The sequence below is a fragment of the Uloborus diversus genome, chromosome 2, assembly GCF_026930045.1.
Source record: "Uloborus diversus isolate 005 chromosome 2, Udiv.v.3.1, whole genome shotgun sequence".
In the NCBI taxonomy this organism is placed as follows: domain Eukaryota; kingdom Metazoa; phylum Arthropoda; class Arachnida; order Araneae; family Uloboridae; genus Uloborus; species Uloborus diversus.
This window is the reverse complement of record NC_072732.1, coordinates 57,149,143-57,166,594: the sequence shown is the minus strand read 5'-3', so window position 1 is coordinate 57,166,594 and position 17,452 is coordinate 57,149,143. Positions and strand designations below refer to the sequence as shown.

General features: G+C 33.2%; 1 protein-coding gene across 5 annotated transcripts in view; it reads left to right on the top strand.

The window, feature by feature from the left end:
• The window catches only part of LOC129217054 (serine/threonine-protein kinase tousled-like 1), a 103,383-nt gene that overhangs the window by 40,204 nt on the left and 45,727 nt on the right, over positions 1–17,452 (top strand). For all 5 annotated transcript variants that reach the window (XM_054851299.1, XM_054851295.1, XM_054851296.1 and 2 more), the window contains 2 exons: positions 6,957–7,133; positions 15,840–15,921. In XM_054851299.1, the coding sequence (XP_054707274.1) occupies positions 6,957–7,133; positions 15,840–15,921 (259 nt within the window). The remainder of the gene's footprint in view (positions 1–6,956; positions 7,134–15,839; positions 15,922–17,452) is intronic.

Here is a 17,452-nt window from a genome sequence, read left to right as displayed (position 1 = left end):
CACACACGTATTTACATCAAAATACGTGAAAACACAGCGCAAAGGCGAATACACACCGAGCTAAATACATGCTCTCCAGCGCACGTCTGATACAGTACGATGCAAAAGTTTAGACAATGTGCAAATTCACACAGATTTCGAAATCTATTTATTCAGTTTTCCTAAGACTACTTTAGTCTAAGGTGCTATGCATACTCTATAATATTTATAGCAATGAAAAGTTGACTTGTGCATTTTACAAGTTTTTACATTGTAACAAAAAATTAACATTCTCAAAAGTTTAGACACAAACAAAATAAAAATTAAATAAAACAGTTTTAAAACCTGCTTGTGCATCCATTCTTCTTTATTAGTACATAAATACGAGTTTCCATCGAAGAAACTAAATCTTGCATGGTTTGGGGCTCAATTTCGTACCATACTTCCTCAATAGATCTCTTAAATTCCGATACATAAGTGTATTGTCTACCATTGCTGTAAACTTTGCGACACATGATGCCCCAAAGATTCTCTATAGGGTTGAGGTCTGGGCTACACGCTGGCCAATTGAGAACTTTTATATTATTTGAATTAAACCAAGATTTTGTGTTTCCTGCAGTGTGAATCGAAGCATTGTCTTGCTGAAATTCCCCCTGAGGGCCCCCTTTAAGCTCAGCAAATGGCAGGAGATTATCCTCTAGTGTCTTAGTGTAATACTGTGATGTTTGGCGACCACTGGTAAAGGTCAAAGACACTTGTCCATTGTAGCAAAATGCTGCCCAAACCATCACAGAGCCACCACCTTGTTGGCGACTAAAAAAGCATCTGGGTTTCTTCTGTAAGTCATTCCAGTACGATGTCCAGCCATCTGGACCATCCAGATTCCACTTTTTTTCGTCGCTAAATATTACTGATATCCATTTCGATCCATATGACATATGATTTCGAGCCCACAACATTCGTTGTGATTTATGATGTGACTTTAGAGCTGGTTTCTTTTTCATTTTTGCAGTGAACCATTGTCCCTGTTTCCAAAATTTGACGACGAATTGTATCTTTTGATACCAAAAGCCCCAAGGAGCTTTGAACTTCATGAACTGTCATTTGTTGGGTACTTACTAGTCTTTGGATCTGACCATCATCCCGTTTATTCGTCACACGCGGCCTCCCAGATCTGCGTTTTGCTTTATAATTGCAGTGACTTGATAAAACTCTATAAATAGATTTCTTTGATCTATTAACAATAGCCGAAATTTCAGGAACAAGCTTACCTTCAGCTTTCTACTGCCAAATCTTAGTTACCTCATCCATTTTAATCTGCTCAGCTCGCGGCATCTCGACTACCAAGTGTTATCGTTGGCAGACCTTAAGTACAAGAGGTCTGTGATGTCATCTCTTTTAAATTTGCATATACGAAAAAAAATTCACAGAAACTCGTAATAGTGTCTAAACTTTTGCAACAAGCAAATTTGTATTTTTATCCAAAACAGTATTGTTAAAGCAGGTCAAACAATTGTATTTTGGTTATAGTATTTCAAAAGAGTTTTTGAATATGTTTGCAGACTTTTGTATTTCTACTATCGCAATTCTAAATTCTGCAGCTGAAGAACCTCATTGTCTAAACTTTTGCATCACAGTGTACAATTCACAAGCATAACTAACTTTCCCACTCAAATGCCACACAGCTTTTACACTGCTTTGGAAAGTTCGACAAATGCCTACAACTTTCTCATATTTTCTTTTTATTCCATTCACAAAGCTAATCATTCAGAAATGGGGGGACCGTATACTTCAGTCGAATGTTAGGGGGTTGTATGTACATTACAAGAAACTATTTTCTGGTTACGTTACTAAGATAAATTTAGATGAAAAATAATTTAATTAACGCCTAATTTAGCCAGATTACAACAAATTAATCAAAAAAATAATTATTATTTACAGAATTTGTAACAATATGATAGATGCAGGGATGTACTGATCATTATTTTCAACCTTTGTTATCTTTTGTTTTCAGTATACAAGGACTTGTAAATTCGTCTTCTTGACACGCCCACTCAAAAATGTCAATCTAGTTGCATCCAAATTGATTTAAGCAAATGCCATCTGTAAAAATTAATACTGTTCACCAGTTTTTAATTTTGGGTTTTTTAAGATTTTAGGACAGAAAATTGATTTCTAGTTTTGGTTGGAGACACTTAAGATAGCGTAAATCTGAGAATTCTAATGCTCTGGTAATGAATATGCAGACATTTCAAGTTCCTCAGATTCAGGCATTTTTTCCGTAGTCTTAGTCTGTCTTAAAATTTTTATTTATTTTTTTTTTTCACGTGTATTTAAAAATTCCTTTTCTGTGTCATCATTTTCTAAAAATCTTTTTTTTTTTTTCATTTTAATTTCATTATTAATTTTGTGATTAAATATCAAACAGTTAAAAATAAGAGGTTTTAATGTTGTCTTTGCTTGATCTTTAAATTTTTTAATCAAGTAGTTCAGTATATAAACATACATGCCAAGAAAAAAAAATAATAAGGTCAAATATAAGTGAATAACTTAAACATACCAAAAAAAAATAAGAAAGAAAGAAAAACTATCTTATAGCTCTTTAAAACTCACTTGTAACATATTGAGGTAAAGTTTTTAAATGCAACCATTCTTTTGTGCTTTTTTTAAAAGCCTTTTTGAATATGTTACATAAATGCAAACAAATTTTAAAAATAGGTATCAAAGCACTCTAACTGAAATGTGCACTAAAGCAGTGATGTATTAAGCAAAGTAAATGTGTGCACTAAATTTAAATCAAAAGAAGTGTAAGAAAAAAGTAGAGCAAGACAGGACTTGTCTTTTGTGAAAAGTATTAGACAAAAAATAGACAGTATTAACCTGCATTATCCGGCATTCCGCGAAATTTGGGGGTCACCCGATTTTTAATAACACTTGCCTGGTCCCTTCCGGCATGCCGGAAAAATCAAGGTTGGGAACAAAAAATGAATACTAAAAATATGTTCAGCTTAAAGATGAATATAAGTTCCATACATTTCTTATTAGCATTAACGAACAGTTTAATTTTGTAAAAATATTTACTAACAATGTCATTTGTGATTTTAACGAAAAAATATCGTTTAATAACGAATAATTTTATAAAAATTAAATTAAAACTAAGCAAGCAAACATTTAAGCCTGTAAGTTACCACCCCTAAACCAGTGCTAAAGAATTTACCATAGCTGTTCAATTAATAAATTTAAACTTACCTCTCTAAAAAGAACCTAAAATAATTTATTTAAAAAAAATATGAATAAATCGCAGTAGATCGGTTCTGAATTAATTACTTTATTGGCATATAATTAAATCCATTAATAATGATTTACCATAAATAACAAGCACATATTATGTGTAATACACATTTTTTTTTTTTTGAAAGAAGGTTACTTTTGGGATTTACTTATTTTTTCCCTTACAGTGGTTTGCTTTCTGATTGGAACTGAATGAGGAAATTTACTTTTGTTTTGTTGCGAAATAAACCTGAAATTATCCAGCATGCTGGAAAATTCGAATTTCACGGCATGCTGGTCAATTTTGCCTTTTTCGGGTATGCCGAATAATGTGGGGTAATACGGTATAAGGTTCATTCAAATGAAATCAGGTCAGTGCGTCTAACTTCATATTAGACGTTAGACGATGCCACATAGCTGCATGTATGGAGACACCATCTATTGGTAGAGAGACTGATGCATCCGCAACGTTTCATGTTGCACATCAACAGTGTGGTTTAACGCCGAAGAGAAAGTGGTCACACAAGTTATCGCCCACTGTGAAACATGTCCCTTTTTGACCACAAGGGCCCACTCGGGGGAGGAGGGCCACTGTTGTTGAGTTCTGAAATGCAAAACTGATAACTTGCGATGTTTAAACGAAAAGCCAAAAGGCTAAGTTCCGTAAGTCAGTCAACAATATTACTTGCTTATACAAGCAGAGATAATACCACACAGTAGAAGATGCAGAATTAATATCAATGTGAAGAAATGAACATTGGAAACTTGTTTAAAATCTTACCAAAATTTATTAGTCCATAGAAAGTAAAATAAATAAACTAACAAAATAAGTTTATAAAAATAAACCCTGGCCATAAGCGGAGGTGGAGTTCGCAACTACCCAACACCTACCGGACCTAACTCTCACAAGGCTGACGAGCGAAAAAGAGAGAGAACGATTGGAATCGTTCACTACTTATACCTGCCTCGTTTGCATGCGATTGGGCATCAAAGGATGCCAACCTAAAACTGAAACTTTACAAGTGCCAAAAGAGTTGAGAAGTTAATCTAATTTGAATAAAGTCGATTTTACATTACATTACATTAGGAATGAGAACACGGTTGAATATTGTTTACTGATGTCTATCAGAAACCACCGTCAATCAAGCCGCGTTATCAAGCCACTCTTACAGAGCATTAGACGAGCCATTAAGTCGAAACTGCCAGGCATATTGTCCAAGGGAGTCCACATACGGCCAATGCCGTGAAAACAACATTGCAGTAGTTTTGGTGGGAAACGCTGGAGCTAGAACATTCACCCTTTCACCATACAGACCTTTTACTGTGTGACTTTCATGTTTTTGGACATCTAAAACAAGCTATACGCAAACAACCCACTGGATATCGCGGATATCACAATGGACGACGAAGTGTGTGACTAGGATCTCACACACACACACAATCCTGGATCTGAATGCAACCTACTAGCTTCTTCAGAGATGGAATTGATTGCCTAATGTTGGAATGGGATAAATGTGCCAACAGTTTTAACGACCATTTTTGAGTTAATAAAATCGCTACCGTTACTTTACACTAGTGACCTGGTTTCATTTGGATGCCCCTATTAATTAAGAGAGCTTCAATTTGTAGTTGTAGTTATGATGTTTTTGCATCCTCAGTCTCCTTTTTTATTATTACTTTCTTCTATATCTAATATATAGAAGAAAGTATTGGATTCGTGCAAATTTTCGAATTTCTTATTTTGACGGATTCGAACGTTTTGAGGTGTGCTGAGTCCATTTCGACTATTTTTGGAAAATGTCTGTGTGTGTGTGTATGTGTGTGTGTGTGTCACGTCTGTGTGTGACCAGTTTTTTGTGGCCGCTCTACAGCAAAAACTACCGCATGAAATCGAACGAAACTTGGTACACATATGTGCCCCTATGTGAACTTGTGCCCATTGGTTTTTGGCGCGAATTCCTCCAAGGGGGGTGGAGCAATGGGACGTTTTTTGAGTTACGCGTGATTGCTATTCCTCAGGAAGTAACTGGCGGAATCAAAAAAAATTTGGTTCATATGTTGCCATTAACAGAAACAGGTGCTGATTCAATTTTGGTGTCAATAACTCAAACGAGGGTTGAGCTATAGAATGTTTTTTGTCGTCAATTGTGACTGCTGTATCTCAAGAAATAATGAACGGAATGAAAGAAAATTTATCGGCAAGTAGCCCTTAGTAGGTATAAGAGCTGATTTTGTTTTGGTGTCAACAGCTAAAAAGGGGGTAGCGCAATCGTCCGTTCTTTTTTTCCATTGTGAGTGCCCTATCTCAAGAAGTAATGCTACGTTCTGGTTGAAATTTGGAATATATGTGAATCCATATGTAAACAGGCTTTGGTTCAATTTTGGCGCCAATCGCGCCAAGAGGTGCTGATTTATTTTTATTATCATTATTTTTTAGCAAATAAAAACAGTTTTATTAATGCAACAATAAGAAAGATAAATCGTAATAGATTGTCGTCTGCGTATTTCTCGTGATTTTAATTGTATGGAAATAATCGGAAATATTATCTCAGTGATTTAAAATTTTTAACTGTTGCCATCTTATGTTTGTTAACAAATAAAATATTTGTAATTAATTAAAGCAAGGCTTTTAAAATAACTTTCAATTTTCGCTCTTTGCTTTGCTTTTGCAATAATTCAGACATTGGAATGGTGGTCAAGTTTTTGCATGTGTAATTTCGTTTTTGATGGGAATATTGCTTCCTCGTCAAGCATGGGGAGGGATCAGAAAAAAAAAGAAAAATATAGAAGAAAGTTTCGTGATGGTCACAACATACTAGTTTTATCTTGTCACACGTGTTTCTGTGTGTGAAATAAACATAGTTCCTCTAAATTGATGCAAAATTAAATTTTTGCTGCTGCAAGCTGCTCAAAATTTGCAATTTTACTGCTCCAGGCTGCTCCAAATTTGCAATTTTGCTGCTCCAGACTGCTCCAAATTCACTGTTTTGCTGCTCCAAACTCACTGTTTTCCTGCTCCCAAAATTGCTCCAAATGCAAGTTTTGGTGGTCGCATCCCTGTAGATGTTGTAAGTTAAAATCGTAAACACAATTAGTACCAAAATATTCAAAAGTTTTTGATTGAAAAAATTAAACAGAAAGTTAAAATATTATAAGTAGTATTCTCCAGCTCAGTCAGTCCCTTCCTATGCCTATAAGCACAAAATTGCAGTCCTCGGCTGGAAATGACTGAGCTGGCGGTGTATTTCATGTATTTGGGGCATAGTTACAATTTAAGATATTGATAATATCTGGAAGGTTTTGCAATTACCTCACGTGTTGACTATGTTTGGATATTTTCACTGCTTTTCATAGTTCCAGTGCAAGCAGGAGTGTGCAGAGTAAAACTTCCTGGCTCAATAAAAAATAACCTTTTTGGATTATCATCTTTAAATCTAAATAGGATGCTGGAGCCTAAACTGTGTTCAAAGAAAAATCCAAATTTCTGGTAAAAACATACACTGGGGTGATTTGTTCAGTTGGGCCCTGGATCTGCTTTTGGGATTGATAAAGATACCTGAATAGGACCATCCTAGTTGATCCTGTTGCTTATCATCTCTTGTATCCATCCCTCTTTATGTTTATTTAGTTTTTGATTTATATTTTGTGATTATGATTGTTGAATGCATGTTTAACTTATGTGTTATTTGTGTATTTCTATTATATAGTATGCTTCAAAAGTTAACATGGATAGAATATTATGAACATGAAGAAATCCTAAAACTTCGGCAAGCTTCGTTAAAAAAAGAAGATACAGACTTACAAGTGGAATTAGAGAAATTGGAAAGAGAAAGAAATCTGCATATTAGGGAATTGAAACGTATACATAATGAAGATCAATCTAGGTAATCAGTTTTATTTCTTCAAAATATAAAATTATTTTTAATATGGATACATGACTTTGTAATGCAACATTTTCAGTTAAAAAAAAGGCAATCCTATAGATAGACAGTTAAATCTTTTTGCAGTGAGGTATTTATAAGATGACCATATGCCTCCTATTAAACAGGACGTTTTTACTTTCAGGTAACTTGCCCCTTTAGTCCCGCATATAATTGCGGGATGCTGAAATGTCCTGTTTTCTGATGTGACAAAACCGAACGAATGTTCCAGCAAAAACCCATTGGCTCAATTTTTTTAAGAATATTGTTTTTGTCATGTGAACTTTCGCATAATTATTGGATACATTTATGTTTGCCCAGCACTAATATACCAATAGAATAATTAGTACAAGGGCAGAAAATTGCAGTTGCAAATCATGTTTCTTAAAATGATGTTGATTGTGAAAGTAAATTGTATGAAATCCTGCAGAGAAAATGTCAGTTAAAATTAAAATCAGCACTGAATGTAGTCAAGCAAATATGCAGTAAAATATAGCACTACATCAGTTCTTCTTTTCTCATTTTTTTTTTCTCTCTCTCTCTTTTAGGGTTTATTTCTGTTCTGCTGGGGAGAACAGGGAAAAAGCTTAGAAAAACTCTTTAGATAATTAAAAGATGCTGCAATATAGGTGTTACAGAAAGATAACTGGAAATACAATATTATAAAAAAGCAGGATCGAAGAGTTATGTTTCAATTTTTTATAAAAGAAATATAAATTTAAAAAAATTAAAAAAAAAAAAAACATGGGGAGGACAATTTTACCATTTGCGATGAATTCTGCAGATAGTAGAAGCAAGGCTGTTAGAGGGGGGAAGAACGATCACTTTTCGTGACCAATTTTTATGTTCTGCCGAGAAAGCAACCGTAGAAACGGAACCTATAATGCACACAAAATCCAACATTTAGGAATTTAGGAACAGCTGACATGCATTCATTGCCAATGTTGAACTGGAGTTTCTTGGAACTTGTGGAGGGGTTGCCGTTGCCTTCATCTCCTAATGCCAAGAAAACCGAGGGGCATGAATTTGTTAGGGGATAAGAGATGACGGGATACTATCCATTTTTAATTTCGGCCTCCTGTGGTATTGGAGTTTCGAACAGGGCTGTGGAGTCAGAGTCGGACTGATTTAGGGGTAAAGGAGTTGGAGTCGGAGTCGTTAGAAAACATGCCGACTCTGACTCCGGGCTTCTTTTTTTCTTTCCTTTTCACTGACTCTCCTTGTATTTTTTAAAAACTGACTACCAATTGGTTCGATTACATGTATAAAAAGATACTAATGAGAAAATAACTGCCATTATGGCAATCAGCTAGCTTGAGTGCTTACCGAACTTTCTGTAGCCGTCCCCTAGTTTGCTTGCTTTTTAACTTAACTAATAGCAACTGTCAGCAAACGGTTTTGTTGCCTAACATTTTCAAGTAATCACTTTCAAATAAAAATAGAAATATAGTGTTTTGTTCGATCTCGGTTATAAAATAATAAAATAAACGTAACAAATTAGTAAGTCGAGGCCCGTAGCTATAAGGTTAAAACATTTAAGGGTGATCGGCAAATTCAAAGAAGTTCTGTCGCGAAAGCACGAATCCAAAAGATTCGATGAAACAATCTAATGTTTTTCTCTTTATTAAGACTATTTCTATAAGCTTGGTTCTCACTAAAAAGTGTGGAACAAAACAAGTGTAAATGATTTCTTGATTAAAACACTCAATAATTGCAGTTAATCTTAAAATCTTCATATTGAGATTAATTCAACAGCAGCCAATAAAATTTAAATTAAAAATTTAGCGAAGAAGAAATGTAGGTATAGTAAAAGCTATTCGTACAAATTTGTATACCGCCGCATTTTGTGTAAAATTAGCTCCTGGCGTATATGTGCCTTATTTTCATAGAAATTTTATTGATGAAATACAATTTAAAATATATTTGCGAAAATTTTCAGAATTAAAGTATTTATATATTTTTTTAAACTCTGAAATTAACTTTGGGTGTCATCTACCAAATGGATGTCACCCGGGGCAAACCACCCCTCTTAAGAACTTGGATTTAGAAAAAAAGCTTTTTTCTCTCAAGTTACAACTTTCAAAAATTGAAAGAACATGATTTGATCAATATCTATTTGTTAAACATTAAAGGGGGCAAATTACAGATAATTCTTTTCAAATTTTTTAAAAGGGATTTTTAAGTCATCTCACTTTTTAACTCGTAACTATTGGAGAATTTTATTTTTAAATTGAATTTCTAACGTTGTATGCGTCTTGGGTTTACAATTAAAAAAAAAATGCAAAATTTTCATAAAAAGGAATTAATATTTCAATCTCTGTTTAGAGGTTTTCCCCCTTTCCCTAAAGGGAGAGAGGGAGTTGAAAAAAATACAATTTAAAATTTTTTTTAAAAAATCTGGAGTCGGGGTCAGAGTTGGCAATTTTCCTTCTGACTCCACAGCTCTGGTTTCGAAAGCCTTTTGTACCCAAAGATTTGAAGATAATCACAAAGTAGTTCCATATGCAACCTTTCTTTTCCCCATTACTATGTACTAAAGCTGACTGAATTAGTTACTGTTAAAAAATTGCGATTGATGCGTATAGACTTACTTAGTATAAATTTGTGGGGTTTTTTTAATCCCTTACTGATCATCTCCCTTTGAGTTTAATTAAAGAAATATTAAGGGATTATAACATTATTCATTTTGACTTTTGACCACTTATATCACTTTACCTATGAGAAATTGACTCTCTAAAGCCTCCTCCAAATAAGATATGATATGAAAGAACAAAAAACAATATTTTTTTCTCTCTCCCAATATTATTTGACCTATAATTAGATTGAATTTTAAATCATATGTTCAGGCATATTTCAGAGTTCAGTTTTAGCTTGTGTCATAACTCAAGTATGCATTAACTATTTTTTCTTAAAACCTTGATTGAACTAATTGAAACTTTATAAATTGCTAGATGTTGAAAAAAAGACAAGTACTTTTTACCAAAAAATTAAAAAATAAAATCATTAATCGCTCAAAAGGCTCGTTTTGTGATAATATACGTAAGGAGTATTTATTTCCAAGTGTTAAATCTGAAAGCCGTGATGAAGTAAAGATTTCTATCTTAGAACCACAATTCCATGTGACCAGTTCAGTGTCATTTACTTCTGAAATCTCAAGTACCCCATGGATGACACAGAAAGCAATGAAAAACCGCAATAGTTTCTGAATGATTGTAAGAAAATGTTTGAGTATTGAAATGTTTTATTTCCAAAAAACCTTATCACATCTATTTCCATGATGATAAAAGGATTTCCAATTGTTAGCTAAATTGTAGTTTGGACAAAAAATGGACTAAAAATTCAAAATGAACTTCTCTCATGTTATTTGGAAACTGAAGTTTCAGTTGGGGGAAAGGATGGAGTCTAAGGGGGACATCCGTCCTTAATAAGCATGTTTTGTGTAGGGTCATATGACGCGCTGCATGCACACAAAGTCGGGAAATGATGGATGAGATACATTTAACATATTTACTACATTAAGACGAAAGTTTTTAAGGGTGTTGTTTCGACCACTGCTTCTTTCAGGCCTTTTTCTTCAGGGGGCATTTTAAGAATTAAGTACCCAATGAGAAAAAAGGTGATCACCTTCCCTTCTCCGTAATAAAAAGGAATCGACCTTCTCTAAACAAAAAAAGCCTGTTTTCAATGCGCTGTAACTCAGTTTTTCTCCCTGCATCTTCTGTTCTTCATAGTCTAAGATTCCTCTTTAGTTGACCTACACTGCTAAAAAATACCTGATATCTGAGGTAAATTTTTGACTGATTTTTACAGATTTTCGTAATGCTTCGAAACGTATTTCTTCCGTGTAAAAACGGAAGTATCGTTGACGAAAATGTCTAAATCTTTTTTTATGCCTGTGCATTTTAGGATTATAGGCTTGGAAAATGTCCACCCTAATCTCAGACAAGCATATGTGTTTTGATCTCCCTGGTGATCTGATGTTGGTTTCACTGAGTGTTAAAATGTTTTGGTGGTATATTATTTTTTCTCAAAGCTTCGAACTGTAGCAGGGCCCTAAGATATTTCAGCTATGGGGGCCCCTTTTGTAGTTTGAGCAACGTTTCTCTCGGTGTGTCAGAGGCAATTTTTTATTTTTATTGCCCTTGATTATGTGTTGTCTATTTTCTCTGATACATACAGCAATACTTCACTTTTTTGATTGTGTTTTAATGTGTTTTTCCCTGATGTACTTTTTTGATTGACTTTAAGATTGGGAATGATATCAAAAGCCGAATTGTAGGGGACCCGGGGGTTTAGCCCGTGAAAAATTTTGAAAATAGATATTAAATTCTGAATTTTGAAGCTTTTTATGATGTAGTTGGAGCTACAAAAATACCAGGACAGAAATAGGCAAACAAAACTTTTTTGAAGTTACATACTCTTTTGCAAATTCAGATAATATGCAGTAAAATTGTTTTTGATTTGACGAATCAATGACAGCAGTTGACAGAGAGAAAGTGCAGGAAGAGAAAATAATGCATTGTTACTTGCTCACATTGGCTTTCGGTACAATTAGTTTTTAATCACCCCTCCAACTCACCGACAAATATAACAGTAAATTAAATATAAAATGATCAATAGTACTAAATGCTTTATAAGAAAAAATGTACAGCTCTAGAAAATAGGTAACAAGAGAGTAACATACTGCCCATTTGAACAATTCATAATTTATACACTTGATAAGAAATAAAATTAGGGTCCACTTTGCTTAGTATTTTCAAAGACTTATCTAATTATTTTCAAAGACTGTAGAACAATTAAAATTATTTAACGCACTTCATTTGTACTTTCTAGCCTCTAATATTTTAGTACTTGATTGTAAATTTTTACAGCCCTGTTCTAATTTTGTAAGAAACAGCTATTTTAAATTTAAAAGAAATTCGGAATTATATAAATAGCAAGATAGGAAACATGTAGTCACAAAAATTTGTAATATCATCGCCTCAGAGCAACAGTAAGATATCTAATCCCAGAAATAATACTAAGATGTCTTATATTGCTCTGAGGCAACAATATAATCGACAACCTCATTTATCCAAAAGTTAGTGATGAGTCACAAATCCTGAAAACAACTGATAGGCAAGTGATTTAATAAGAACTTTTTTGTTTTACAGTAGCAAAATTAGCTTTTGACAATGCAGAAAAATATACTAATATAAAATTACACTTAATGGTTACATTTGCGTACTATGAATACAATTTTGAAAAAAAAAAACAATCCCACACTCAATGACCAACACTTGTTTTCCTCCAATCTCAAAACTATAATTGAAGAACGACCATTAAGAATCCGAGAATCCCCCCCCCCTCAAAAAAAAAACTCACACACAGAATATATATTGCAAGTGAAGACTCGTATTAAACTTGAGAAACACTGGCGGAAAGCTTGTTATGGCACAGAAAACAACGTATAGGCGCTAAACCTTCTGACAGAAATGTACGGCAATTTCTCCTTTTGTGAATTGCTGTTGTGATTTGCCGCTGCATTTAACTGTTCTATTTTCAGAAGCTTTTATTATATTTATTTTCATGGTGTTAAAGGGAATTCCAATTGTTAGTTAAACAAAATACACTATAATATTAAATCTATTTAGAAGACTTTTTTTTTTCATCTTAAAAGAGAGCAACCGTAAGAAAATGTTTTAGTGTAATATTACGTTAAAGCTTCTACTCTTAAAAACTGTGAAGCTTTCTAGAATCGTAAAGGGGGTCTTTTTGCATGTGTTTTTGAATGTAAAAATTTTCTGTGTTTCGTTCGATTTTTAAATAGTGGGACTTGGGAATTTATTTTATTTAATCGCAGAAGCAAACCTGTTTAATCGCATCGTAACGAGTGACCACTGAACACTGAACAGTATCACATCTAGTTTAAATATGCGCACATGCAGTGAAAAAAACACAACTATTTCAACAAACAAAAAAAAGGGGAGATGGGAATGTACGGCGAAAATTTCTTCATAATGATGGTTTTGATTGTATTTTATCGTAGAGCACTTATTTCTAAACTGGAAAACGGAAATGCGCGATCAGAAAACATTTCTAATCCAGAATCGCCCATGAGTTTCTCATCAATTTTTTTGCTACAATTAATTAATGTAAAATTAATCGCATATTAATCTCGTAAAATTCGCCCGACACAAAATTTCTTTTAGTAGGTAACTGTAAATGTTAAGAACACTCTCCCCCCCCCCTCTTTTTTCCAAGGCAATTCATATCATGGGTGAAATCTCGCACATTTAAACTCAAAAGAAACCCTTTTGAAATCTGAATCGGCAATTCATATTCACCAACTGAAATTGCTCTGCTGCTATATTGTTTAATATTACCAGTAATTCATAGCATTTCTAACACCTTTTTTGTCTTGAAGAAGTACTACTTTTACTGGTTAAATAGAATATGATTGAAGCCCGGATTAAAATATAAATGCATATGTGCTTGTGCCATTGCATATTTCTACTTCTGCATACATGTGCATCTACTTGTTAATATTGCATGGTGCATAGCAGTGTATCAAAACATTTTTTTTAATAGTTTTTTTAATAAACGCATGCTACTGTGTTCTACACTTGTTTTTAGTTTTTTAACGTAAATAAAGTTAAAAGCATTTTTTTTAATACTGCAATCCTTTTGCAACTTAAAATTAGCATTATATTTAAATAAATATATATACTATGTATAATGGGGTATTAAAGAAAGGGATGGAAGGGGGGCGAGGGAACTGTAGCCACATCTTCCGTTTGATTAAAACTGAAAACACATTAAATTGTGATTTCCAATAGAATGGAAAGGCTTGGAGGAAATAGCTTCGTTCTGCTTTCGGGGTTTTGTAATCTGAAAGTTATTACTTTTAATTAAACCAACCATGTATATTATACTTCGTTTACAGTCTAAGGAGCCCATAGCTCCCCTCCCCCCTCCATGAGGTCAAAACTTACCCCAGACCGAATTTTAAAATCCGAAATTTTGAAGATTTTAAATACTTTTTTTTTCTAATTTAAGAATGCATTGTAATTAAAAAACGTATACATTTTTATGATGGCTTATTAATGTTGGTTTTGTGGGGGAGGGAACTAAAGGAAATATAGTCCCTTCTCCCATTTCGTCAAAACTTACAAGAGATTACAATGTGATTTGCATTGGAATGGAAAGGCTTGGAAGAATAGCTTATTCCTATTGTCGAGGTTTTTTAATCTATTACTTTCAAATTAACACAGTCGCATATTTTACTTCGTTCAAAGGATAAAGGGGCAATAGCCCTTCTCCCTGAGATTAGAACTTACACTAGATAAAACCGAATTATCGGAAATTTTACAACCTGCAATACTTTTACAAAGAGAACTTAAAATTTTTTAGACCTCTCATTTTGGAAAATTTTAGGGGAGAGCCCCCGATTGCCCCTAATGTCACCAAAAATTACTTAAAATTGCATTTTTTGTACTCTAAATTCAATTATTTCTGGAGGAAATTCTTTACCTTTTTTTCAAATTGTGTGCCCTCATACATTTTGCACACATACGCCACTGGGCTAGCCTCCTCCCCTCCCCCTTCGAGTTCTAGATCCGCCACTGATTTAGCGTATTTGTTTCGTTTCAGATCAAGTGTAATAGGTTTAGCGAGTGAGATGTTTTAAATGCAAAACCATGGTATCCTTCACCTTCTTTAGTTACTCAAATTTTCCCGCATAGATATATTTAAAGCAGTAAACATATACTCACAGGCATATCTATTCTTTTCAAGCGACGGTATGTACCAAACTTTAAACAAATGGTTTTTGGTTTTTTAAGTAGCTAAAATAAAATATTCAGATATTTAGTTCTGGTGGGTTGCAAATTAGTATATTGATTACCCTATGTGTTGAAATTTGTTTATTGTGAAATTAAAACGTAAAAACAGGGCATATTTCCTTTTTTGCTGTGAAATTTATTGTAAGAACTCAAAATTTCTGAACAACGAATGGAATAAATTTTGCACTTGTCGGTACTGCTCGCTCTTTTTTTTCCTCTTAACCGCGAACTCTCTTTCCTCTCCTGCAGAAAAAAAAGGGCTTGAGGCTTAATTACTTCCTTTTCAGATTTTTCAGAGAACAGGAGACGAGATAAGCAATTCATACTTTAAATACAGTGCCATCTGCATTGGCGATTTACTGCCTTTGCAATTACTCAAGTATGCTTTTTTCCAAAATTGCCTTGACAAGCTATACCTAGATGTTGCCTTTTTTGTCAAGAATTAGTTCCAACAAGGCTGGCGAAACTTTTAATAATAGGTTTCTACCCGAGTGATCGATCTTTATGAGTTGGAATATCGCTGGTAGAAGTACATATTGATGAAAGAATATGAGTGGAATCATGGCTTTTCTTTTCAGTTGGTAAAAAGAGTTAAAAGAGAAAGGGTTTACAGTTACTTTTTGAAAAATAAACTATTAATAAATTAAAATGATCTGTGGTTGTTTGAATATTTATTAGTGACCGCTTAGGAATTTTGTGTAGTCGCCAAAAGTATAGTTTAATGATCTGGTAATCTGGGATTATGTTCTAGTCTTACCCATTTTCACTTTTACAAATTTTTTTTATTAGTGATTTTTTTTTTCTACAATATCAGTTAGACTGCATGTCTTTTGATCTTATTTTCTAGGTTTAACAATCATGCTGTTCTACATGATAGATATCTTTTGCTAATATTACTAGGCAAAGGAGGTTTTAGTGAAGTTCATAAAGTAAGTACATTATGTTTTCCCCTCATTAATTAAACATTATTGTTAGCTAGAATCGTTTTATAGTCTTTTGAATAAAAATTCTGAAACTTTTTTTATAAAGTTGCAAGTGGAAATGTATTGCAAATTTTAAATAGAATTCATTATTTTTATTACACTGGTACATGTCTAAAAAAATCTAAAACTGTTGCATACAATTTGTTTTGTAAGTGGTCATAAATCTCATAAAAGTAGCATTAATAAAAACTAGTTTGCTTTGGCTATCATAAAAATTTCTTATGAATGCTTGTTTCTTACATATTAACATAACTACAAGGATTTGGCATCTTAGTCACATTTCAAATCTACATATTTGTACAACTTGGTTGGTGTAATTTACTGTGTTGACAGACAGTTTCTTAAAATGATATCATTACATGAAAAATGTAGATGTTAAAATTGTTTATATGTATATCTTTAGTACTTTTTTAAACTTTTTTTTAAAAACATTTTTAGTTAAAGTTTTATGACTTTAATTTGCTTATAATCCAAGCAGTTCCAAATCTAAGAAATTGGCATTGCATCAAAACATCCCTGCAATACATGAAATACACCGCCAGCTCAGTCATTCCAGCCGAGGACGGCAGTTTCATGCTTATTAGCACTCATTAGCCCGGCATAGGAAGTTACTGAGCTGGAGGTGGAAAACTTTTCCATCTCCAGCTAAGTGTTTGCGAGACGACTCTTCTTTCCCCCTTTCCCATGTCTATTTACACAACAAATCAAATTCGGAAGCACTCATATGATAAAGGTCTTAGTATAACAGGGTTGCCACGCCACATGGAAACCTGAAGAAACAGGGAAAACACAGGGAATCCAAAAATCAACAAAAAAAAACAGAAAATCCAGGGGATTTCGAAAATTTCCTCAAAAACCTGGAAAATACAGGGATTTTTTTTTCCTTCTTAAATTAAAGTTACAAAAATCAATTCCCAAATATATAAACTACCAAAAATTAAATAAATAGTAATAATTATAATGAGAATATTAATAAAGTTCAGAAATAAAGTAAAATAAAAAATGGTAATTTTGCTTGAAAGTTTTTTTTTTAAAGTAAATATTAAAATATTTATCATAAAAATAGAATCTTGAATTTCATGATAATTTAGAGTGTATGAAATTAGTCGGCAATAATCATTGTTCTGGGTCACTTATACACTTTTAGGTCCATGGCTAAGAGAAGTTTTTTTTTTGAATAAAAAGTTGAATATATTCAACCACCATGCTATTATTTCAGTTATTATGAATTCTTATTTATTTTCCCTTATTTAATTAGAAATTTGTGTTTCGTTTTTTTACCCTGTGGTGAAATTATCAAGATATTAACGTTCTTTTCCAAATAATCAGTGCTCGCTCGTTTGTAATGTTTTATTTTCATACAGGGAAAACACAGGGAATTTTTTTTCTAAAATTGAGTGGCAACCCTGTATAAGAACTTCAAAAACATAAGGGGTGTACAAAAATACATTCCACAATTCAATTCCTGTGCCTTGCT